General features: G+C 43.4%; 1 protein-coding gene across 4 annotated transcripts in view; it reads right to left on the bottom strand.

Annotated features, from left to right (window-relative positions):
* The window catches only part of epas1b (endothelial PAS domain protein 1b), a 183,360-nt gene extending 158,524 nt beyond the window's left edge, over positions 1–24,836 (bottom strand). For 2 of the 4 annotated variants that reach the window (XM_070889357.1, XM_070889361.1), the window contains exon 1: positions 24,241–24,835. In XM_070889357.1, coding sequence (XP_070745458.1) covers positions 24,241–24,266 — 26 coding nt within the window. In that variant the 5' untranslated portion in view covers positions 24,267–24,835. Of the gene's footprint in view, positions 1–926; positions 968–24,240 lie in introns of all 4 variants that reach the window. The other 2 variants (XM_070889359.1, XM_070889358.1) reach the window with 2 other exon arrangements.
* Positions 24,837–27,425: the final 2,589 nt, after the last annotated feature.

The raw sequence follows: 27,425 nt of genomic DNA, 5'->3' as shown, positions 1-27,425 counted from the left end.
AATGCATGTGCACAAATAATTAATAGTTTTTTTTATATTATTAATAGTCAAAAGTTAACAGAATTGTCTGCTAAACCTGGTCGGGCCTACAATTATTTCCTCATCAATTTGCGAATGGCTGGAAAAATAACATGCACGCTGTCGCTTGTTCATATTAGCAGTGTTTCATCTTCAGACAAGTCGATTCTATGTCAGAGCATTCTACTTTATCTGCTAGTAAATGACAGAGAACCATTCTAGTGCTTATAAGCTCTATATAAATTTCCCAAGACCAGGGGCCAAAATTGTCCCTTTCCTTAAGACCTGTTAACACGGGAAATCGGCGTCACGCCTCGGAGTGCAATGGCCAGCGACTTTTCGTGTAATGGTCGGCATTATCAAAATTCCGCTCCTATGGTATCCCGGCGGTGAATCGCTCCCCGCCACCCCCCCCCCCCCCCCAAACGCCTCTGTTGTCGATCCTTGCTAAGTGCATCATCACAGTGCGCACCGCCGATATTCCCCCCATGACGGCAAAATTCCGCTGTGAAAATCTTCCTCCCGCCAGGCGGTGCTAAAACCTGCTTTTTCCCAACGGGGTGAGGTTGTGGCCTTCTAAAATGGCGGTGCGGCTCCCATTAAAGGGAAGGACGCACTACCGCTGCCGCCATGTTTTTTTTTTGTCGGCCGACTGCCATGTCGGGTCAACAATTATGCCGGCCAGCCACCAAAGGGCAGTCTGGCACCCCTTGGGCGCCAGGCCACAGGCCTGGCCGAAACCCTCCCTGGTGGCCCAGTGGACCGAACTTTAGAAATCGCCTAGGCTCTCCCCTTTAAGTGAAGGGGAGAGCCATGGTGACGTGGTGCCGTGATGATGTCATACGCTGATGACGGACAGCGGCTGCCGCTGTGCACCATCCCAACATTTACCCCTCAAGCATACTCACCGCCCCACTTCCATCCCCATTATGAGCGTCTTCCAGTCCACCTGAAAAAAAAGCCAAAGAGTGGAATTTCACTCAAGAGGCCACCTCAATCACCAGGGTGGTAAAAACAGTAGAAAATGGATGCTTGCGCCCCACTTCGGGCGGAGGGCAATTTCAGCCCCCAGATGTTTTGCAAAAATTCTGCAAGCTTTTCTTATTTCTCCTATAAATTACCAATCGTTTTGAGATTCCTCTTCCTTCCTCCATAAAAGATGATGTGGTCCCTAAGGATTGTCTTTTCAGCTTCTTGTAAGATAGCTCAGTTAATGCACTGTTAAAGTATTCCTGGGATCCAGCATTTAGAAATGCTTTTATGTTGCCACCTTGTGTTGGAGATGTGTTAAACTTTAACTTTCAACAATCAGAGCCAGTATAACTCAAGTCGAGTGCCAGTTTGACCCCTGGTTGAAGCCAATCTCGCACCACTTTGGTGCTACGCCACATGGAGAATACCTCCAGTATTCTCCACTGGGACCAGCCTGATACACAATATTGGATGACCTGAATTGATAATATGCCCTATCTTGACATTTAAAATTCTTGGACAAGGGAGGACAGAACAAATAAGTAAACTATGTGAAAATAGAGATCAGAAGAGCATGAATTTTGGTATTTCATTCTATCATTGCCAATAGGAAGATTGCCAAGTTATTTTGTGGTTTAAAAAAAAAGCTACTGGCATTTTCCACTTAAGTTAACTGTCCAGGAAAAAAAATCTTTCCCTTTAACAATCACAACTAGAATAGACCTCTAAACTACTAAATATGGTAGTCTGAGTTGAGGCATTGCCATTATTACCACATGCCAAATAATGATAAGATCTGCAGCCATAAACAAGGAAATATTGACTTGTAATGTAAAATGTTTTGAAAATTCTTTGCATCCCTCACATGACCGATCTAAGCTATTTCCAATTCAAACGCATGGCTGGAAAAATCTAGTAGTTCTTCTTCCCTTTCTGCCCTCGGGCCTTTCTGTCCTCCGTCAACAGCAAAATCCAGATAGTCAGGAATTACTTGAATTCATACATACCCAGGCACTCTCATGCCAACCAGCTGGGCTGCAAGTGACTGATCCACCGGAGGAGTAAATCAGGTACAAATAAATGATCAGAAAGTACTCGTGACCCAAATACTGAGGAATAATGGGAAAAAGAATTCCTGTACTTAATAAAAAGTGCACAAATGCTGGTCATCTGACATAAAAAGTGACCCTTTTCCATCAGGAGTGGGAGGGTAGTGATTAGCAGCAGGAACGTCGCTGATCTGTTTCCTCCCTACCCAGGGGCACGGACTGACTAACACCCTAACTGAGACCAGCTAATTCAGGACATGGGACCTTCTGTCTATACAGGTTAATGTCACAAAGAAACAGTGCATTTACTCGTCAAACCACTGAGGGAGTCTGTAACTAGTTTAAAACAGGAAACAAGCTATATTACAAAAGACTTTATTATCATCACTCATTATGATCTGATATTATCATCACTCATTATGATCTGACGGCGCAAGTATATATTTAAAATACATTACAATAAAACATTTTATATCGACATGCCATTTCCCAGACAGGAAACTCTGTGTAGTCATATCCTTTTTGTCCTGCACTAGAAATGGTGGTAGAAACTGTCTTTACTGTCACATTGACCAAACAAAACAGGACATGGAAAATGCATAATCGTATCATTTCTACTGTATTTTTCACATCTCACTTTCCTCTTCATTGTCGCTTAATGCCACACCATCCTCACTAAACATAAGAATGGACATGGGAGCTGTAGAATTGACTAACTCAGCATCAGTGTTAGTGTATCGAAGTGTATCAAAGTCTACAGTTATTCTAGACTACAACAACATTGCGCTGTCATCTAACAACAAATGTCTTAACCCCGCTACACAGGAGGCCATTTGGAACAATTCATTCTACTTAGGATTGCTTGATTCTGTGCAAAGTACATAGAATACACCAGTAACTGGAACATGTGAAATTAAGCCATTGAAAAAGTTTGTACAAATCAAAGCAATTCGGCTTCTTCTGAACCTATGGAGGTTTGTGAAAAGATATCAAGAATTGCAGATTTCAGGATTTAGGCCCTGGTCCATTTTGTGCACCCTCCTCTCCAGGTAAATTCACAGTTCCTGCAGCATGTACTGTTCCATGCAACAGTTGCCAGAAGGCACGCTTCAACTAGACTGAGAGTCGCCAAATGAGCAGTAATGGGAAACGGCATATTGTTAACTTGATCAGGAGTTGAGCTTAGGCGGGGACATCAACAAACTGGAGTTCAGAAGAATGAGAGGGGATCTCATAGAAATGTTTAAAATTCTGACGGGTTTAGACAGGTTAGATGCAAGAAGAATGTTCCCAATGTTGGGGAAGTCCAGAACCAGGGGTCACAGTCTAAGGATAAGGGGTAAGCCATTTAGGACCGAGATCAGGAGAAACCTCTTCACCCAGAGAGTGGTGAACCTGTGGAATTCTCTACCACAGAAAGTTGTTGAGGCCAATTCACTAAATATATTCAAAAAGGAGTTAGATGTAGTCCTTACTACTAGGGGGATCAAAGGGTATGGTGAAAAAGCAGGAATGGGGTACTGAAGTTGCATGTTCAGCCATGAACTCATTGAATGGCGGTGCAGGCTAGAAGGGCCGAATGGCCTACTCCTGCACCTATTTTCTATGTTTCTATGTTTCTAAACATAAACACTTTTGCTATTAGGAGCAATTCCAACAATGGCTTATGACCAAATGTTTTTTAATTATCATAAGTCACTGCTAGAACTGATACTGCATAATTGAGCATCGGCCAAAGAAAAGGAAAATAAAGTTTTCCGTTAACTAACCAACATGATTCTTTTAAAAGGAGTCACCACCATTCATTAGCCTTGCCTCAGACTTCATAATACATTGAAGGGGTAAGGATCAAGCAGTTCAATACTAAACATCATTATTATAATGTAGAAAGAATACACAGCACTTTTCTGTAGCCACTCATATTTGCAGTCGAGTGTTTAAAATGCACAGCATTTTCATCTTGGAATCAATAGTTATTATTATGCCACATGCTTCCTCGTCATAAATTTGCAACTCATTATCTCCACCTAATCTCGATAAATAAATGAGCTAGGTTTAGGAAATGCTACAAAAATGCCAAAATGGCAAACTATTAGGGAAGGTGGAAAGGGTAGGATTATTTTAGCAAATTTCAACGACAGGAAGATTGCTCTTCATGCAACGTAATTAATTCAACCGTATAGAATCAGGCTTAGAGTATGCAACTTTTCTTTTGCTGAGAATTGATACTGTTACCGAGTAATCCAGTTGTTTCAACTGATACATGCATTTAAAAGTGAATCTGTACTCATGCACCAATAAACTGCACAGGTCCTCACTTGTACAGCTGCCCAACTAGCCTCAGAAATTTTGGGCCCGAACTTGGTCAGAGCTAAGGCCTGCCCATTTCTCGGTGGTCCACGGGTGGAATGTGAGTTTTTGCCACCCACTGCCGCTGGGGCCAGTCGGGCGGGAGTTTCGCCGTGGTTCTGTCGGCAGCAGTGGGAGCGGGAGTCGACGGGCGGGAGCAGGCGGCGGCAGCAGTAGGTGTTAGGTGTGGCCTCTCAACTTGGCGAATATCGGAGGCCATGCACCGCGCGTGCGCGTGATTGGCACATTTTTTTTGTAGTTTCTCGTGGGCGATGACATCATTTTTGCCGCGATTGGGGCTGATGGCACAGCTGCGCATGCTCATAAAAGTTGTGAACTCACTTGCACCTGCCAGTTGCAGAGAGCTCATATTTGGAGAGAGAGAAACAAAATCATCATCAGCCTTCCATTGAGGGAATTTATAATGCGTGCAAAAAAAGCTTCCAAGAAGTCTGATGGAGGGAAGCCCAGAGCTCCCTGGTTTAATGAGGAGGAGCTGGAGGAACTTGTATGTGAAGTGGAGCGCCGTTATAAAAGCCTCACCCGGGATGGTCATGGTAAGCCTCCACCATCCCAATATAGAGTTTTTGGAGGGAGATTGGTGAGGCCGTGTCCTCACTGGCAACATTGTGTGGGATGGAGACCAGTGTCGGAAACGATGGAACGATCTGGTGGTGTCAGCAAGAGTGAGTAAACATTTATTGTTGCACTCCCGTACTATTCCAAAAGGTTTTGTGGCAGTTGTGTGTGTGTGTGTGTGTGTCTATGTGTGTGTGTCTGTGTTGCATGAGCAAAATAGATAAAGGCCGCAACTTTTCTTTCTGCAGAAGAAAAGATGAGCCAACGCATCAAAGCAGAGTGGCACCGGAGGGGGCCCACTAGATGTCATCGAGTTGGGCAGCCGAGAGTAACGTGCCTTGGCGTTGGTGTGTGACCACCTCCGTGTCACCACAAAGGGTGCTGCAGAGCCCATTCTAGGGCATGGTAAGCTTATACTAATCTCCGGTGTGCATTACGTTTATGTCATGCAAGGTCATGCAATGTGAAGTCAAATGCCTTTTACCGCACTGTGTGTCGGCCATTAATGGTGTGCTCATGGAAGTCCTTGAAGAATGTAAAATGTGACGGATCACATGTCAGCTTGAGCAACCCCACCCCCAGCTATACACCAACTATACACCTAAATGTTGTCCTCTACTTGCAGATGTTGAATCGGACAGCACCGAGCAATGCACCCCATTCACCTCTGACACACAAAGGTAGTGTGTGACACCAACGTCTCCCACCTCGACGTTGTCAGCAGCCCAACACACCAGCTCCTTCCTCCACTCACGTTCCTCCCCCACCCGCCCAAGATCACTCATATCCACCACATCCACCTCCGCCACCCAGAGACACGAAGACCAGGAGGGAGAGGAGGGAGAAGTGCCAGTCTTCGAACCACTTGAATTTAAAGAGCTGCAAGAGGAGGACTCTAGCTTCCTGACATGTGTGTCACCTGTTTTCCCAACATCGGTGTCGGGGTCTGACTTTTTTGGATTCGAATCGGACGACGCAGGAACAAGTGGTGGGAGGCGCAGAGGTCTTGCCGATAAAGCCACCAAGCTGCAAGCACCCAGGACAATGCAACAATCCAATGAGGATGCAGGATGGCTCGCAGCAATTCAGGAAATGGTCCAGCTGTTGAGGACGACCTAGCTCGCGATCTGCTGCAGACCAGGGCTGGGATAGCTGTCAGAATCGACACCTTTGGTGAGCAGCATAGTACCAGTATGTCGCGGCTCATTAGTGCGGTGGAGCGCAACACTGACTCTGTAGAGGCCACGCGTCAATCAATGCTTTCAGGACATGTCATGCCAAGCCCACACCATCGAGGCTGACAGATCCCAAGGAGCCGACGGCTTCCATCTTGCCCCCTACATTCTCTCCAAGATGAACACGACAGCAGTGCTCCGGCTGCCCTCCTGCACAACATGATGGAGCAGAGGCGGTGAGGGGCAGGGATGTGGGTTGCCGTGATGAAGGCGGGGCCATGAAGGGGACGATGGGCCTCACATCGACAGGGAGGGGGGGTGGGGGGGGAGGGTGGAGAGAGAGGTGGTGGTAGTCGGTAGAGGGTTGGGTGTTGGTGGTGGACATATTGTTTACTCTTCATTAAGTTTTGACTTGTTTCACATGGTTCGTTGTGAATATGACTTGAATGGTTTCTGAGATAATGTACATATGTTGGATTCAATTGTTTGCCTGTTGTGTCACTTGCCATGCTGCACTATTCAATACAGTCACACTGTTCACCTACTGTTGGTCAGTGTCTCACTTTTACATCATCTGGGGTACCTGCTGAGAAACAGACAAATCTCCTTCAGGTGTACTTCTGTCTAAGGAATATCATGCCGTCCACATATGATGCGACTCTTTAATGAGTTCTGTCACCAGGCGATTGCGCTACGGCAAGTAAGGGTGACCGATGCAGGAAGGCTGCCATTGAATGAGAGACAGTTGCACAACTTGGAGGGCACACGTTAGGCTTGCACTTCAGTCCACATTTTCTTAGGTCCACCATCGCAGAGTCCCACCCCTGATATGACATGTTCCTCAGTGACCTTGCAGTCCATTATGTATCTTTTTCCGTCTTATATACTTGCTCATACTGTTCTCACTATCACATTCTGTCACCTGACAGAGCATTACATGTTTTCATTATTGCCTATATACTTTGACATATGCTCATACCATATGTGCACTCACACTCTGTCAATAACTCTGTTCTGCCTGCAATGGTCTAAAAACCCTTATAGCACATCTCCATGGAGCCTTGACTGTGTTTTGGAACTCATTGCCGCATCCTACACCCTTAAACGGAGTACTTTTCATTTACATCTGTGAAGTCATTCTGTGCAGCTTCAGGTCAATCAGATCACTAATTCTGAGCCTCTGATAGTGGTGCAGCATATGGACGCTTACCCAGGATGTGCAGCACTAGAGCACTTTGAGCGATTCTCCCTGCCGCCCAATTCACAGGCAGCTCCGACCATCTTTTTGCCAGTGGTCATTCTGGCGGGCGGGAGCAGCATCTTCGAGGATTGTGCACAAGGAAAATCCCATTTTTGGAGCCTCCGGGATGGGCGGACAGCAGGAAGTTGCCCCGGCGGTACTTCGCAGAGGAAACTCCCGCCGGACAGGACCTGGGCGGTACATCAGGAATCTCTCAGGAAACATTTTTTTCGGGCGGTACCTCGGTGACTGTGGGCGATACTCTGACCAAGTTCGGGCCCATAGTCATTTTTTTCTTCGACCTTAGATCTCCAAAACCACAAAGATCATGTCTTGCTGTATTTAAGGAAGGATATACTTGCATTGGAGGCTGTTCAGCGAAGGTTCACTAGGTTGATTCTGGAGATGAAGGGGTTGACTTATGAAGATAGGTTTATTAGGTTGGGCCTATACACATTGGAGTTCAGAAGAATGAGAGGTGATCTATTCGAAACATATAAGATAATGAGGGGGCTCGACAAGGTGGATGCAGAGAGGATATTTCCACTCATAGGGGAAACTAAAACTAGGGGACATAGTCTCAGAACAAGGGAACACCCATTTAAAACTGAGATGAGGAGGAATTTCTTCTCTCAGAGGGTTGTAAATCTATGGAATTCTCTTCCCCAGAGAGCTGTGGAGGCTGTGTTATTGAATATATTTAAGGTGGAGATAGACAGATTTTTGAGAGATAAGGGAATAAAGAATTATAGGGACCAAGTTTCGAGCCGCGCCTAGAACGGCGCAGTCCCAACCTGGACGCCCGTTTTTCGCGCCACAAAGTGCACTTAAAAAAAGCCTCCGTATTCTCCACCTCCCTGCAGGTCCTCTGGCCCTCGGCGCAGCGCAGCAGGAGCTGTAGGGGGCGGAGCCAGGTCCCTGCGCTGAAAACAGTGCCGGGACCTCTGCACATGCGCGCTACATTGGGCGCACAAGTGCAGTAGCTCCAGGCGCCCGAAACTGTGTGGGAGGGGCTGAAGCACGCAGCCCCTAGCCCTGGCCAAATGGCCTCACTGGGACTGCGTGAATAAGGCTCCTCCCACGGCCAGCTCCTGCTTCCTCCCGACCCGACTCGACTCCCGCTTCCCGCCTCCGGACCCGACTCGACTCCCGCTTCCCGCCTCCGGACCGGACCGACTCCCGCTCCCCCCGGACCCGACCCGACTCCCGCTCCCGCACCCACCCCCCTCGACCCGACTCCCGCTCCCCGCTCCCCGCCCCCCCCCGACCCGACTCCCGCTCCCCCCCCCCCTCGACCCGACTCCCGCTCCCCCCCCCGACTGGACCCGACCCAACTCCCGCTCCTGCTCCCCCCCCCACCCCCGGACCGGACCCGACCCGACTCCCGGTTCCCCCCCCCACCCCGCGGACCAGACCCGACCCGACTCCCGCTCCCCCCCGCCTCCGGACTGGATCTGACCTGACCTCCCTCTCCCCGACCTGACCTCCCTCTCCCTCCCTCCCTCCCTCCAACCCGAACCGAACCGACCTCCCTCCCACCACCCCCCCAACCCGACCCAATGCCACCTACCTGTAAATCTGATGCTGGGGACGGGCCCTGCCCGAAGTCTCGGGCCCGGCCCGTTCAGCATCCCTCCCCCTTCTCCTTTCTCCCCCCTTCTCCTTTCTCCCCCCTTCTCCTTTCCCCCCCAAAATCTCCTTCTCCCCCCCCACCCCATCTCCTTCTCCCCCCCACCCCATCTCGTCATCTCCTTCCCCCCCACCCCATCTCCTTCCCCCATCTCCTTTCCCCCCTTCTCCCCCCATCCCTCCCACTGCTCCCTCTACCCCTCCCCTCGCTGTCAGAAACACAGACACTGACAGACAGAGAATGAGACACACACACACACACACACACAGAGAGATAGAGACACTGACAGAGGCACGCTGTTGGAGGGCTCCCGGTGCTGCAGTCGGTAAGTAGAAAATGTTTTATTTATTGATTTTTTTAAAAAATGTATTAATTTTTTTGGATTGAGTTATTGGTTGATTTATTGATGTATTTATCATTTATTATTGATGATGGCTCTTTATTTGTAAAACTGAAGTGTTTAATGTTTGTAATCTTCCCTTTAAACCCCCCCCTCCCCCACCATTCCCTACGCCTGATTTGTAACCTACGCCTGATTTTCTAAAGTGTAGACAAGGTTTTTTCAAGCGTACAAAAATCTTTACTTACTCCATTCTAAGTTAGTTTGGAGTAAGTTTTCACTGACGAAACTTTGAAAACAGGCGTAAGTGGCCGGACACACCCACTTTTGAAAAAAAAATTCTGTTCCAAAGTGAAACTGTTCTAACTGACTAGAACTGAAGCAAACTAAATGACGAGAATTCCGATTTCTAAGATACTCCGTTCTACACCAGTTGCTCCTAAAAATCAGGAGCAAATCATGTGGAAACTTGGGGCCATAGGGAGCGAGCAGGGAAGAGGAGCTGAGTCCATGATCAGATCAGCCATGATCTTATTAAATAGCAGAGCAGGCTCAAGGGGCCAAATGGCCTACTCCTGCTCCTATTTTTTATGTTCTTATGTAATAACCCACTGAACAGCAATGCAGGCCTCGAATTTTAGGCGGAAATTATGCTTGATTATCAGGATTCCTTTGCTAGGAGCAGTGGCTTAGATTAAATTTTGAAAATCGTAATTCCACCATGAATCTTTAGGAAACTGTAGAGACTGACGCCTTGAGGTGACTACAATAATCTTTTTCCTTTGTATTTCACTGTCTCAAACTCACATTGCCATAAGTCATGGTACTGGAAGCAGAGTTGCTACCCTTAGTTTATATATAGGAAATAAATATTTAATGTTGCATGCTGCATTTACATGTCCAAATCGGATATGCACTTTTATTGCTTTTTCCTACCAATTTTCCCATCACACATTCACCTCTGGGTCCCCTTAAGGGTCTATCAATGGCCCCCTTCTCTTCAGATGTTCTTAGTGACATCAACTCCAAGCATGGAGTAAGCTTTCACAAGTATGCCAATAATACTCAGTGCTAGCTCTGCACCATCTCTCTTGACGCTCGACTGAAGATGAATCTTTGAAGGTGACAGGACAACGTGATAAAGCTGTTAAAAAGAATATGGGATCTTTGGCTTTATAGATAGAGGAATAGAGTACAAAAGCAAGGAATTTATGCTAAACATTTAGAAAACATTGGTTAGGCCTCAGCTGAAGTTTTGTGTTCAATGCTGGGCACCGCACAAAGGCTTTTGAGAGGGTGCAGAGGAGAATTACTAGGATGGTACTCGGGATGAGGAACTTCCGTTTTGTGGAGCGACTAGAGAAGCTGGGTTTGTTAGAGCAGAGAAGATTAAGGGGAGATTAAATAGAGGTTTTTTTAGAATTATAAGGGGTTTTGATAGAGTAGATAGGGAGAAACTGTTTTCACTGGCAGGAGGGTCAGTAATCAGAGGACATAAATTTACAATAATTGGCAAAAGAACCACGGGGGCGGGGGAACGGGGATATGAGACATTTTTTTTTTTTTACACAGAGTTATTATGATCTGGAATTCACTGACTCAATAATAACTCTCAAAAGGAAATTGGATGTAGACATTGCAAAATAAACATTTTCAGGGCTATGGGGCAAGAGTGGGGGAGTAGGACTAATTGGATAGCTCTTACAAAGAGCAGGCACAGGCACAATGGCCCAAATGGCCTCCCTGTATATTGTATGATTCTATGAAAATAGGAAAACTAGTTGATAAACCCAATGTTCAATTGCAAATTTTGAATAATATGTAAACTTGTTTCTGGCTCAATAACAATGTTTATTTATATAGCGTCTTTAACCTTAAAAAAAATTCGAAAAGGAACATAAGAAACAGGAGCAGGAGTAGGCCAATCGGTCCCTCGAGCCTGCTCCGCAGGTGTGTGAAGAAAAAGGAAAATGAAGCAGAGACTTGGAGGGGTGACAAGAAGTTTGGTTAAATAGGTAGGTTTTAAGGAATCTTAAAAGGATAGGGAGGTAGAGAGGTTTAGGAAGGGAATCCCAGAATGTTGAACTAGGAAGCCAAAAGTATAGCTGACACAGATAAGATGAAAAGAGGGAAGGGTGCACAAGAGGCCAGAGTCAGAGATACAGAAAGTTTGAGGTGGGGTTAAGGCTGGAGAACGTGATGGAGTTGGGGTGAAGAGCAAGGCCATAGAAAGATATAAAAACAGACACAAAATTTAAATTTGAGATGTGGGTTCAGGATCCAATGTAGGAGGTGATGGGCGATCAGGACTTGTCTCAAGACAGGATATGAGCAGCAGAATTGTGAATGTTAGAGTTTCTGGATGGTGGAGGGTAGGGGCTCTGCCAGAAGAACTTTGAAATAATCAATTCTGGAGGTGACAAAGACATGTATGAGGGTTTGACCAGCAGATGGGCTGAGGTAGGGGTGGAGGTGACCATGTTACCGAGATGGAAGTAGGTGAACTTTGTGCTCAAAGGCTATGGTATCAGAAACTCAGCTCAGGGTTGAACAGGATACTGAGATTGTAGACAATCTGGTTCAGTCTCAAATATTGGCCAGGAAAGGTGATGGAATCAGAGGCAAAGGAGCAGAGCTTGTGCTGAGAGAGATGATGGCTTTGATCTTCCCAATGCTTAGCTGGAGGAAGTAAAAACTCAGCCAAGTCTGAATGTCTGTGATGCAGTCAGACAGCACAGAGGGAGTGTCACTGACATATATGTGGAACCTAACTCCATGTGTGCAAATTATGGCATAAAGGGGCAGCATATAGATGCGGAAGAGAGGGCCAAGAATAACTCCGTGGGAAGTGACTGTGCTGGGATGGGAAGAGAAGCCACTGCTAAAGATGCTGTAGCTACAATTGGATGGGTAAAAGCGGAACGCAGTGAGGACAGTTCCACAGAGCTGGACAACGGAGGAGAATGAAGGAGGATGGTGTAGTCGACTGTGTCCAAGGTTGCAGAGATATCAAGGAGGTGGCATCACAAAGAACGCAGTTCATGACTTTGCTTCTGGCCATCGTGGTGCTATGAGAGACGTGGAAGCAGAATTGGAGAGATAGACCACTCAGGGTTCAGATATTCTTCTACCAAATCAGTTTGGCAGTATTAGTCACTTTTTTTGTTGATGCAGCAGCAGATTATATGTTGGTAACATAAACTAGTAAACATGTTATCTATTTCTGCAGCAAATTATTATTTGTCATGTAATTAATGCAAACTAATTGAATTTGAATTTCTGTTTTAGCACAGTAATCTAGGAGAGTGATATTTGTTTGATTAAGTGACAAAAGCCACTGTCAAGTTAGGTCCTATAATGCATATTTATCAGTTCATCTAACATTTGGCTTGGATCAAGGCCAAGGTACAAAAAATATGATTGAAGTGCCCAATGACATTTACTTCAACAAAGATGTTTACCAAGTTGAAAAATATATTGGTTCTGAAACCGTAAAATAGTTCCTTTACAAATGGAGAAAATATCTCCATTCAGTCAATGGTTAAAAATGCTCTTTATCTTTTGAAAAACATACCAAATCTAATGTTTATAACACACCAAGGCTTGAAATGGCACCAATCAACAGGGGAAAAAATAATGACGTTTGGGGAAATTGAGTAAGACCTGCCCAATTCTTTGCTTCTATCTTACTACAATGAAATCCAATGTAAAAAGCTGCAGGAATCAGATACCAATCTTTTCTACCCAGAGGCTTGAATAATTAAACATTGGTAGGCTCCTGAATATTGTTGTCTAGATCCTTTGAGGGGAACACCCTAAACATTCTGCAAATCAAAGAAAAATGCTGACTTCATATATTTAATCACCACAGAAAAGGTCACAATCAGGGCATGTCTTTTATTAAAGTTCCGACATAAAAATTCAACTAAACCAACTTTGCTTCTTGTCTAACAAAACATCTGATTAGTTTTTACAGTAGTGAATATGCAGCTTTTGCTGTGTCGTGCACCAGCTACTATAGTAATGTAATTAGGCTTCAATTCACAGATCATTTTCTATGTTTCTTTTATTTAAACTAAATGATGGACCATAATTTGCTGTCAAAATTAAGGTGAGGCTAGTGGCACTCACCGTTATTTATGTGCAAATGTAACAGCAACTTCAGGCGTGGGCAGATGCGAGGTTAAAATCCAAAATCCAAAAGTTGCCTCCCGAGTTGTGCCGCTCCACCGTTAACTTTGCGAAAACGGCAGCTCGCTGTCTGACACACTCTGAAATACATTGAACGTCGTGAAGTTCCTGTACTTCTGCGATAGATACAAACTAAACTTGCCAAAGCAAATTAAATCTTGTTGATTTCAATCCAAGTTCTCTTTTAATTACATGATTAAGTATTAAGTACTGCCAATCAACCTCTCTGGCACTGAAAATTAACAAGTGTGGAATCTCATTCCTTCATGTTAGAATTGTTGGAGATTTTAAAGATGTCTAATTTAAACTGTAATTTGTTTTTACTTTTCCTTTCTGTCTTTCTTCTCTCTCTCTCTCTCTCTCTCTTAGTCATAGAAACATAGAAACATAGAAAATAGGTGCAGGAGTAGGCCATTCGGCCCTTCTAGCCTGCACCGCCATTCAATGAGTTCATGGCTGAACATTCAACTTCAGTACCCCATTCCTGCTTTCTCGCCATACCCCTTGATCCCCCTAGCAGTAAGGACCTCATCTAACTCCTTTTTGAATATATTTAGTGAATTGGCCTCAACAACTTTCTGTGGTAGAGAATTCCACAGGTTCACCACTCTCTGGGTGAAGAAGTTCCTCCGCATCTCGGTCCTAAATGGCTTACCCCTTATCCTTAGACTGTGACCCCTGGTTCTGGACTTCCCCAACATTGGGAACATTCTTCCTGCATCTAACCTGTCTAACCCCGTCAGAATTTTATATGTTTCTATGAGGTCCCCTCTCATTCTTCTGAACTCCAGTGAATACAAGCCCAGTTGATCCAGTCTTTCTTGATAGGTCAGTCCCGCCATCCCGGGAATCAGTCTGGTGAACCTTCGCTGCACTCCCTCAATAGCAAGAATGTCCTTCCTCAGGTTAGGAGACCAAAACTGTACACAATACTCCAGGTGTGGCCTCACCAATGCCCTGTACAACTGTAGCAACACCTCCCTGCCCCTGTACTCAAATCCCCTTGCTATGAAGGCCAACATGCCATTTGCTTTCTTAACCGCCTGCTGCACCTGCATGCCAACCTTCAATGACTGATGTACCATGACACCCAGGTCTCTTTGCACCTCCCCTTTTCCTAATCTGTCACCATTCAGATAATAGTCAGTCTCTCTGTTTTTACCACCAAAGTGGATAACCTCACATTTATCCACATTATACTTCATCTGCCATGCATTTGCCCACTCACCTAACCTATCCAAGTCGCTCTGCAGCCTCACAGCATCCTCCTCGCAGCTCACACTGCCACCCAACTTAGTGTCATCCGCAAATTTGGAGATACTACATTTAATCCCCTCATCTAAATCATTAATGTACAGTGTAAACAGCTGGGGCCCCAGCACAGAACCTTGCGGTACCCCACTAGTCACTGCCTGCCATTCTGAAAAGTACCCATTTACTCCTACTCTTTGCTTCCTGTCTGACAACCAGTTCTCAATCCATGTCAGTACACTACCCCCAATCCCATGTGCTCTAACTTTGCACATCAATCTCTTGTGTGGGACCTTGTCGAACGCCTTCTGAAAGTCCAAATATACCACATCAACTGGTTCTCCCTTATCCACTCTACTGGAAACATCCTCAAAAAATTCCAGAAGATTTGTCAAGCATGATTTCCCTTTCACAAATCCATGCTGACTTGGACCTATCATGTCACCTCTTTCCAAATGCACTGCTATGACATCCTTAATAATTGATTCCATCATTTTACCCACTACCGATGTCAGGCTGACCGGTCTATAATTCCCTGTTTTCTCTCTCCCTCCTTTTTTAAAAAGTGGGGTTACATTGGCTACCCTCCACTCCATAGGAACTGATCCAGAGTCAATGGAATGTTGGAAAATGACTGTCAACGCATCCACTATTTCCAAGGCCACCTCCTTAAGTACTCTGGGATGCAGTCCATCAGGCCCTGGGGATTTATCGGCCTTCAATCCCATCAATTTCCCCAACACAATTTCCCGGCTAATAAGGATTTCCCTCAGTTCCTCCTCCTTACTAGACCTCCCGACCCCTTTTATAACCGGAAGGTTGTTCGTGTCCTCCTTCGTGAATACCGAACCAAAGTACTTGTTCAATTGGTCCGCCATTTCTTTGTTCCCCGTTATGACTTCCCCTGATTCTGACTGCAGGAGACCTACATTTGTCTTTACTAACCTTTTTCTCTTTACATATCTATAGAAACTTTTGCAATCCGTCTTAATGTTCCCTGCAAGCTTCTTCTCATACTCCATTTTCCCTGCCCTAATCAAACCCTTTGTCCTCCTCTGCTGAGTTCTAAATTTCTCCCAGTCCCCAGGTTCGCTGCTATTTCTGGCCAATTTGTATGCCACTTCCTTGGCTTTAATACTATCCCTGATTTCCCTTGATAGCCACGGTTGAGCCACCTTCCCTTTTTTATTTCTATGCCAGACAGGAATGTACAATTGTTGTAGTTCATCCATGCGGTCTCTAAATGTCTGCCATTGCCCATCCACAGTCAACCCCTTAAGTATCATTCGCCAATCCATCTCAGCCAATTCACGCCTCATACCTTCAAAGTTAGCCTTCTTTAAGTTCTGGACCATGGTCTCTGAATTAACTGTTTCATTCTCCATCCTAATGCAGAATTCCACCATATTATGGTCACTCTTAGTCCAATCCTTCTTTCCCTCTCTTTATTTCTCTTCCTGTACTCGACTTGGCATTGAATTCACCCATTCTAATTTACACTTCCTTCTCAGTCCTTGCGCTGTTAATTTCACAATCCTTCAATCTGATTGGTCCCAGATGCCCTATTTCCCTCGCTACGACGCTATCAGCTCGCAGTGTCAGCAACTCACCACACAAAAAAAATTAAAAACCTAATCGGGCAAGGGCAAGTCTAACTAACAGCATATGCCATTAGATTCACTCCTACAGCAAATTATGGCCCATTATATCTTTGCAATGGTATACAGAGAAATGTAACTTGAAATTTTTTGACCATTGTGTGAACTATAGGCAAATTTGTTATAGGCAAATTTGTCCTTCGCATGGTGGTTATCCTGCTTTCAATCTCCTAATTTAATGTTGTCTTCTTACTCTGAAGTTAGTTAACAAAAAGAATCATACTGAAATTACTTACTCACCTCTAGTCTCCAACCTCCTTCCCTCTCCGCCAAGACTTATGTCCCTCCATTTTATTGTGTTGTCATTTCTCCTCTCTCTCCTATGCTACCCCACACATTCATTGTTCTGTCTGCTACTCTAACTTATTATTTCCAGGACTTCACAACTGAAGATTCCTCCTTACCTCCCTTGTCATCCCTTTTTCCTACTATCTACATGCTTTTAAAATCCAATTTTTTTGTCGCCTAACCATAACTTTTTAAACTTATCTGATTTCCTCGCCCAGTCTTTCAAAAAATCATTTGCATTAACAATAGCTGCTTTTCAGTTCAGTTACTAGCCATTAGTTACTAGTTTTATTTTTTTTTTTAAACTGTTCAGGCTAATACTTATTTTATTAACACTGTCAAGGGCCTAAATGAAGCTTACATTTTCCAGCTGATTTCTTAATCTTTACTGTTAATGTTAGCTCCAACCTGTGTATTCCACTAGTGGAAGTGTGGTAATTGGTAAGATCTGCCACAGAAATGTAACCACTGGGGTCCATAATCACATGAACTGGGAAGTCAATTTCAATTTGGCAATGCTGAGTCTGCCATTATTGACTGATTGCCAAATATTTGCAAGGCGGAAGTCTAAATGGCAGTGGTTTATTACCCATGCGCCGCAATGCAAGAAAAACCACTCTATAAGCATTCTAGCCTTTCATTCAATACTTTTTGTTCTTAAAATATAATATTTCCTGATTGCTGCTGGGGTGTCACTTCATGGGTACCAGGAGACTTATGTGCCTAATGAAGTGGTCATTCTTTATGTATGAACCTAAAAAGCGAGTGCCATTGAGCTATTTTATGATTAAGACATCCTAGCCAAGCGCAATCCTGTTGTCACCCAAGTGCATTTTCCGTAAGAAGTCGCTGGAATGCTGGCTGATTTATCCATCTTTTTCTTTCAAGTGTTAATTAAGCTGCTGTGCATTTCCTCCATGTTCTAGGTTTGTTTCAGGTGTCTAACATTTGTGGTGTTTCTTGTTATCTATACAGTGAAATTTCCTGTCTGTCACAGTATATTTCCTGTGTCACACTTTGGGCAACACACTGTTTTCTAGCAAAAATCAAGCAGTCCTGAATAGGTCTAAATAGCACAGGCAGTGGAACTACTCCTTTCATAAGAATTTAAACAGTGCTCTCTGCAGAGATGTGAGATATGCAGAACATTTGGGCTCACAGCTGCCAACACTTCCATTATCATATAATTTGTCCCACGTTCATGGGTTTAAAGCACGAAGAAAAAGTGCATTTCCAGCTGCCTTATAATATAAACAGAAGTCCAACATAGCATGCTCCCAGATCTCTTCCTCTTCTTCCCCCTCCCCAAACAAGAAATATCCTGGGAACACATTTGTTACTCTTGGCAATGACAGATACTTGATAACTGAACTACATTTTCGACAACTTCTTCTGAATGAGCCAGGCAGCTGAGTATACTACATAAAATAAAATTTACTGCAAAATAAAGGTATGGAATTTAAGTTTGCTTTTAGATTTTATTAACTCAATAGACTTAATAAATTAGATAAAATATCAAATCCCTATTGCTTAAGGATTGCTCTAGTCTCTTTATAGCCACATTGTAATGTGTTCAGGAAGACTTCCTCCCATCGGTACTACTGCTACTATTACTAAATTCTCATCCATCAGCTCAGAAACGATAAGGAGGTCGGATAATTCCATTGTTGTTGGTTCTGATATAGCTTGGCTGGTTCAGTCACTTGTATCACTTTCTGCGACATGTATTCCTTTCAGTATTTCTAGAAAAATTGTAAAATAATGTGTTTTATGATTTCTTTAGAAATATCAACCAAATGAAATCTGTACCCTACATAAGTTTTACATAAAAGCTTTGCCCTACAAACACTTAAACTTGTCCAAAACTTTGCCAGCTATAACCTGTCCCACATCCATAATACTTCTGTTCTTTCCAATGACCATAGACCTCCAACTTCATCCTGGTATTCAAATCCCTCCATGGTCATGCTCCTCCCTACTCCTGTGATCTCCTCCTGCTGTATCAGCCATCCACTCTTCTGACGTTGGCTTCCTTTACATCTCCTGTCCCTTTCTCTGTTCTTCTGTCAGGGTCATGACATTCAGCTACCTTGACACCACACTCCTGAATTATCTCCCTAAACTTCGTTAGTTCTCTCTACTTTTTCAAGAGCCTCTACGAAATCTATCTTTTGTCACCTTTCCTGGCCTCTGCTCAGTGCCCCTTTTTTTTGCTACCTCAAAGCAAAGCTGCAATAACGAATCAAGGTATTGTTTAATTTATCAACATCATAAACTGCAAGCAACCTTTTTTCTTTTTAAATGAGAACAAAAAACTTTTCAACTGAGTGTTAAAATGTCAAGTTGCTCCTGAATGCTAAAATGTCTCCATTTGATTCATGAAGAAAGTTGTCTGTACAGAACCTGATAGCATCAAACACACAATTCAATGTTAATGTTGGAAATCGGTCATCTGGATTTGTGAAATATATTCCCATTCTTTTATACGATATGCAATTTTCTCTGAATTTCCACTGATTGTTCCTCAGTCCTTTTCCATAAGGATGAAAGCAATGGAAACTATTATGATATTTTGCTAACTATAGTAAAGAAATATTGTTCAGGCTATTAACCCAAAGGTGCCACTCTGATATGGGATAATTGAAAGTCGTTATTATAGTGTTGGTCACATCTTCGTGAAAGATATGCCCGTTTGATGTATGTCAATTAAAAAAAAAATAAGTACAGTATCTTGGTGAGCTAATAATGGGATGCCAGTATATACCTTATAGTGCTTTCATATAATACTTTGTCATCTGCTCAGGATGTCTGAAAGTGCTTCACAACCAATGAGTTAATTCTACAGTTACTGTTACTGTCTGTTTTTTTTTCACTCACACACACCTGCAGATGATCAGGCTCCTGACTTTCTCTCCTATTTATGTATACAGATTAATTTCTCTATAAAATACAGGAATTTCTGCAAATATGGGAAGATGAAATCTGAATATTACAGGATAGATTCACTGGCCCCACAATCCCAATGGGGAAACATGCTCAAAGAGAGCATAAGTTGGAGCTTACACCACCATAGTGTGAATTTTTTGACCTGTGCTTCCTCTGAATGCAGTTGCCTGCTAGGAGTGCATGTTCAGTGAATTTACACTTGATTCATGAAATAACACGCAGTAACATGTTACTATTTTTTTAATTCGTTCTGGGATGTGGGCATCACTGGCAAGGCCAGCAGTTAGTGCCCATCCGTAATTGCCCTTGAGAAGATGGTGATGCGCCGTCTTCTTGAACCGCTGCAGTTCGTGTAGTGAAGGTACTCCCACAATGCTGTTAGGAAAGGAGTTCCAGAATTTTGACCGCGATATATTTCCAAGTCTGGATGATGTGTAACTTGGAGGGGTTATTAAAACATGTTTCTTATTGGTAACCGAAACAACTACCCAGCATTTATATCATGTATACAGGTGTCAATCATTTATGAGTTTCAGATTTTAAAAGAGGAAATGTCCCAAAATATTTGCTTAAGTTAAATCCCATGATATGGCATGACTGCGACTAAGGACCTCACAGTAAAATAAATAATGTATAAAATCATGTTTGTTATAATTACCCCTCTCCCCCAACACGCATTGTCCTTGTCCTTCAGGGAAGGGGACCTGCCACACAGTCCAGTCTGACACTTGCCTCCACTACATGGCTGACTCTTGATGCCTTCTGGAGTGGCCTAGGGAGCCACGCAGGTATCAGGATATCAGGATGTGCAATAAATGCAGCCTTGAAAGTGCCACCCATATCCCAAGAACCATTTTTTTAAAAACTGCAATATGCTTTTTATTATGCATCCACCACCCCACCCCAAATACAGCTTAAGAGAATATGAACCTTTGGTCAGTTTGAACACAACCATGTATTCTTGGACAGAAACTGGAAACATAGATCTATATTAAATGTTTTGTGCATTATACACATTATCAATCTGTGTTGTGATAAAAATGTGTCATATTCACAGCAGCACGTTTAAAAGGAATGACAAAATAGAAATAACAAGGCTAAATGTTTACCCTCTTTTTCCCGATGCCGCTCTGCATTTCTAATACCTTGTTTTTATTTTAGATTTCCAGCATTCTGTTTTATTTTTAAACACACATTTACGTATCACACCAGTTTTGTGTTATTTATACCTGCATCTTTTCTGAAACTGACAGTGCGTCTTCCGGCACATATTTGCTGCACTATAAAGTTGTGAAGTTGCTTGAAATCGCATCCAGTAGCAAACATGTTTTCCTATTTTTGTAAAAATCTAATGAGTCTGTTTAGGAATCTTGCTTTATTTTAAGCTGTAGGCGGAGCCATCTTTACCGTTTTAGACCATTATTTGAACAAGGATATTCAGAACGAATCGATGGAACGGAGTGGAAATCGCGTTCTTCATGCTGTAACCAAACGAGTCCACAGTGCAAAATATGTTGCGTGATTATGGACCGCACTCGAGAGGTTATTCACACTGACTTTGTGTATGCTTTTTGTTTTACAATCGTACATGTGATAGCAGATTAAGTAGGTGGTATATAGTATCATTGCCTAGTAAAATGTAGGAGCCCCAACCCGAACCTTTGCATAGGGACCCCGCAAAGCAAATGGTGTATTCCCTCCCCTCCTTGAACACCACTACAGTCATCTAACAGTGGATTAAACAGAAGACTGGGGGAGAGTTGTAAGTTTTGGTATTTCTAAATTCAATCCTAACTGAAAGTAAAATATTTGAAACTGGATTTAAAACCCATTTTGGGTGTTGCAAAGTGTGCATTTTTAAATAATATCTATTTTAATACCAAAGAGCTATATGATGAAATACCGTTAACAAATGAACAAACTAGCTAGTGAATCCGCTCATACCAGATTTGTAATGTAAATTAAGATATTCCCCTTGACTGCATTGATTTTTAAAATGGAGATTAGTTACGTTTGTTTCATGGCAATTGTTAAAAAAAAGTCCCAAAGTGTTACACAAGATTCTTACATTTCACTTGCTGCAAGTTCATTTTGTTCTTAATTCATAAATACAGAAAATAGTTTATCTCTGCAATGCAATTGCTTTGAAGTTTAGGGACGGTCTGAAGAGAAAGTAGAAGTAAATTGGGTTTAAATTCCTCAAGAATAGCGTCACTGTATCTCAATGTAAGGATAGCGTAGTGGTTCTTTTATTGTTAACCTCTGAAACAAGTTTATAGTTGCGGTCCCCCACTATTATAACTACAATTGTCCTATCACTCATGTTACCATGCGTGTTGGAACGTGTTGGAACTTGCGCCGAACAAGCAGCCTTCAGAAGCAACTGCTGAGTTTGGTCCATTTGGCATAAAGGAGAATACGACATTCACCACCTGCTGTCGGGGCGACTGAAAGCTTGCCATATATGAAAGGATAACGTGCTTAAAGTCAAAGCCCCTTGTTAAGTGTGAGAACATTTCTAAATGAGCTCAATCAGCGACGTTCTCTGTTTAAGCCAAAGGGTTTCTGTTGAACCAGTAATGATCAATAGTTCGGAATAAAACCCTCCACAACGACTCGAAAGCATCCCCCCACCCCCCTCAAGCATCCGACTGCGAACAGAGGAACGTAATTTCGGGAAAGATGGGGAGATGAGACAGCCAGCCTTGGACAATCCGCTGGTTCACACGCAAAATGTAACAGTTACTGTCAAATAAATAAAAACTCGCTGCTAAACAAAAGTTTCGTTGTAAAGTGGGTATAACCAAGTAAATATCAGCATCGCTCCAGCTATAACAGCAATACATGGACAGGGTAGTGCGACTTTTGGTCAATGTGTACTTGACATATGTTGGCAGGGCTCAGACTGTGAATGCCACTCCTGCCCAATATCACAATCCCCCCGAGCACTGAGCGTGTTTGGTGAGGATGCCCATTTCAATTCATGAGATGGCCGGATAACCTTACAATTTCAATTTCTGCTTTACATTGCATCTTTAAACTGCTGTGAATAACCGTTTCCTATAGTATGACGAAATGTGTTCTGGGACTGTCAATCTTAAAGCAAAACGTTTCCTAAACAGAGATTCTCATTCCTGGCCCCAACTCAAAACCACGACTGTAATTCTGGAGGGGGAAAAAATCCTAAAACAAGACTATCATATCTGACAGTCACCTAAAAATGAAGGGCCATTCTGTTTACCTAAGTCTAAAACGGGGCAGTCATTTCTGATTCTAGCCCTGAGATAGATAGGGCAGTCCGTGCTGTTCACAGAAACCCGAATGGCAACATTTCAGTTGAAATCGCAGTTGTATCAGGAGCAGTTTGCCATTCTCTGACAATGCTAGCCTTTTTCTAATCTCCCGGACGCCACATCGCTCAACAAAACGATCCCAACACACAATTCCCAACATTATATCTTTCAATGCAATTCCTTACACACAACCAACACCTTCTAATCTACAAGAGCAGGAGTCGGTTGTCACCACTCGGAATGGAATGACATCATTGTGGTTCTATCCCCCCCTCCCCTGAAAAAAGCTTACGTCGTTAGTTCAATTTTTAGCTTTTTGGATGTCTTTATTGCTGTTCTTATCTAATATCCAACTTCCACCAAAGGTGGGCTGGACAAAATGCAGAGCTATCTGATGCTAGTGTCCTTCAGGTTGCATGTCAAATTCAACCCCAGCTGAGAGCCAGGTATTTGGAGACGAATGCAACAGACAAGTCATTGACAGTGCGGCTAGTTTGCAAAGAGAATATATTGTTTCTTCTTGCAAATAATAATAAATGAATATTAAATTATACCAGTCTTGCTTTACAACCCCGCAAAATATCTGCAAGTGCAAAAGGAGGGGGAAAGAGAAAAGGTCGACATTTATTAGAGAATCGCAGATGTTTGATGGCTCTGATGTTATAAACTTGCATCAACTGTTTAAAGTTCAAACACTCTTTCAATTGCTGTTTAGTGAGAAAGTTCTCCCGATCAGAGAGAGAGGACACGCACTGCCCGCCTCTAACCCGCCGCCCAGGCCTCCCCAGCCTGTTGATACCGTGTAGAAACACCGAGCTGGACTCCCCCGAAATAGCACAACCAAAACAAACAGGTGAAGGAGGAAAATAAATAACGTTGTCATTTTGCTGGTGGTGGCTCGGTTGGGAGTGGATTTGTGTGTGTGTGTGTGTGTTTTTGCCCTTGGCGACAGTTTGAGGGGCAGACTGGCAACACTGGACCGGAGAGCCAGTCACAGGCAGGTAGCAGCTGGCAGACAGCGCACTGCTGACCTCGGCACACCCACCCAATACAAAACAATGGCAAGAATTATTAGTATTATTCTATTCTCGTCTCCTCTTTTCGCCTGCGTGTGTCCAGTCCTTCAATCAAACATAGAGTTAAAGTAAAAAAAAAATTTCTTATGTTAAAAATGTCAACATCACCAGCAAGCCGGTGCTATACACCTTATTAGAGGTGAAATATTACTAATTATCAGAAGAAGTGCAATCTCCTTTCTTACCTTTTCTTTTCCTTCTCTGCTGTCATGGTTTTGGACGATTGGCGTGGACAGAAAAACAGCGAGAAGTGCTGCTGATACTCGAGGTTCAATCTTGCAGTGCAATATTGATGGCAAAATTCATAATTTGTTTATCTTCCTTGACTTCATTCACTTTCTCTCCCCCCGCAGAGTCGAACTTTTGTTGTTGTTGTTGGGGGTGTTTTTCTCTTTTTCTTACCTTGTCTGCCTCTCGTATTAACGTGTGTTTTCGTTAAGAGAATGTCTAGTTGAGCGAAGAAACCCGGAAACGAGAGGCGACCGTACAGTCTCAGAACACTGCTGAGGATTGTACAGCCACTCCGAGGCGAAGACAATTATAAAGAGGTGGGACTGAAGGAAAAGTTTCGCTCTTAACTTGCACTCGGGCGGGAGGTTCAAGCCTCGGCTGCGGTGCGGGGAGGTCCTTTTCCCTCTTGTCCTCGTTGGGCCAGATGACAGGTCGTGAATCGATCTTCCACATGCGATAGGTTGAGGACAGCGCCGCTCCGCCTCCCCCAAGTGGGTCAAATCGGTTTTTTTTTCGCTCTCTCTCCGTTTCAACCTTTGGCCGCTGCCAATGAGAGGACCAGCCAGAACTAGCAGTTCTGGTTACATAACAAACTTATGTTTTTAAGTTCTTGTCTGATAAGACCTCTCTCTCTTTGCTAATTAAGACGATGGTTACTGAAGAAATACTGGTGACGAAAATGAGATAAGGGAGGGGAAAACAAACCTTCAAAACAACATGATCTTACATAGTGCTGCTAGCAAAGGGAGTATTCAACTGGTGGAAATCTTACTCAATTTGATAACGCGTTTAAAGACACTAATAAACAGAAATCTGAAGAATTTTGTCAGTAGGGAATGCTTAAAATTGTTAATAGTAAAAAAAAACAAGCGCTGAAAATATAAAAGCGTTGGTGATATTGGTTTAAAAAAAAAAGTTCAGCAGCTTTGGAAAAACAGCTTTAAGAGAAATAGCCCGACTTGTGGGACTTCAGACATTTTAGCATGCGTTTCTACACTGCACTTCAGCAAGGCACTACCTCGTTTATTCTACCTGCTTCTGGTTGGTATTCCCCACCCTCATGGTTAAAGGTATGAGCAGAGCTTTGCTCCGAGTTACGACATTTGAAATATTTGGAGAATGCCAGACTGGAGTTATTCTCCAAATGGTGTCAAACCCAAGCAATCTGAGGACCTGACTCGAGGGGTCCACTGTAGAGAATCAGGCAATGCAGGGGATTACAGGGTAAACGTATATAGGCGGGTCCTGAAAGTGTAAGTATTTGAAAGGGGTTCAGTATTGTGTGAGGTGACATAATATTGAAGTTGCTCCATAAATGTATTGTTAAACAGTTATGTGCTGGGAAATAAATGCATTTGCATACCATGCAGGTTGGAATAATGTAAATCCTGATATAACTGCTACCAGCAAAAAGTTAAGGCTGCAGTAATACTCCCACTTTTGGATCATTGTTATAAAATGGAAACAGTTCCCAACGTGAAGGTGGCAATTTAACCCTGAAGTCAGTTCAATTGTATGATTCCATAGCACACTATAGTAGAAGGAATAAATGTGCCAGGAATTAGGAGATTCCTAAGCAGGATGTATAATGGGACATTGGATGAATGTACTGTGCCTTATGGTCCTGCAACCATCACGCAAAGATCGTGGATCTGCAGCTAAACGCCACCATGAGAACAGTGTCAGGGGCGCTCAAGTCCACTCTAACCGAGTCGCTCCCAGTGCTGTCCCACAATGACCCTCCTGCCATTCACCACGATGCCAGCGTGCTCCATGAGATGGAGCAATATTGACTTTCCCATTCACAAAGACTTGAAAAACCCACTACGAAAGCGCTTAAAATCATGCCGACCATTCTGGGAAATAGTAGCTAATATTCACGCAGCTAGTATCAACCCACTATCGAGATGGACGGAATCGTGGGACATAAAGAACCAGCACCTCATCACTGACCCAACAGCAAACGTCCCTGGCTTCGACCTCCCTTGAAGACAATGGACAGCGCCAACCAAATCCACACAGGACATAGACGATGCTGCGACCTGCTCCACAAGTGGAAGATGAGGGATAACCCGGTGCGACTGTGTCCATGAGTCCCAGACCATGGAACACATCACATCAACCTGTCCACTGAGATCTGTTGCGGGAGCCACCTCATTTATCCACTCGGCATCTCAGAAGGCCATCGAATGAATAGCCAAACTAGACATCCCATTATAAGCTTTCTCGTCATATGAAAGAAGACTGTGACATGAGGACATTATGCCAAAAAAGCACCACCCTGCAAGTTAAAGTTACTTCTTGTATGTTGAACAAAAGTTTCTACTTAATTTTAAATACATGTATTAGTCTAATGTGAACATCATCCTGATATTCTGAGCATGCGTACATCCAGGGACTGGGAAATAAATTTGTAATCCCTTAAATCTTCAGATCTATGTGTACCATATAACTCAGTGTATCAAGTTGAGGCAGGCCCAGGACTCCATGGTCCATTAGACACGCAGATCAGAGCTTAATGGTTAAAACAAGTCAGGTTTATTCACCACGGCAGTTGTGTCTTTAAGTGCAGCGATGAACAATACAGTAACAGGGACTACTTTTTCACTCTCAGTTCTTTCCTCTCCAAACTCCTCTCTGCAAATGAACTATTTCCTTGAAATTTATCCTTCCAGGGTGGGCGTTGTTCCTGATTAAAGGTAATTAAGGTCTACGATGTTTTAAAGCCATACCGCCTTGCTTTGATCATTGTGACAATTTATATAACATCTTAAAGTTATACCCCTATCATGGATACAGAACTCTCAAAGGCCAAAGCTCATGTATTGTCTGAAATTTAAATTTTAAAGTACTGGTCGTATTTACCCAGAGTACTTATTTCAGTTTGGTATTACATTTGTAAAGTCATCAATTCCCATGAATAAAGTCCTGTCCTATGTACATTTTCTGCACATGTATTCAAATTACATGTGTTATTCTTACCTTAGTGTCTGCAAAAGTTCTTTCCTATTTTCAGAATTCTGTCATCCAAAGTATTAAATGCAACGATATCCTTCAGGTCGCCACAGATAAGTTGCATTATCCAACTCTGATGAGTCACTCACAGGGCTTTAGAGAACTTGGAAGAAGGCAGTGACCT

The sequence above is a fragment of the Pristiophorus japonicus genome, chromosome 9 (assembly GCF_044704955.1).
Source record: "Pristiophorus japonicus isolate sPriJap1 chromosome 9, sPriJap1.hap1, whole genome shotgun sequence".
In the NCBI taxonomy this organism is placed as follows: Eukaryota; Metazoa; Chordata; class Chondrichthyes; family Pristiophoridae; genus Pristiophorus; species Pristiophorus japonicus.
Note: the sequence above shows the minus strand (reverse complement) of the source record. Positions and strands in the feature narration are given on the sequence as shown.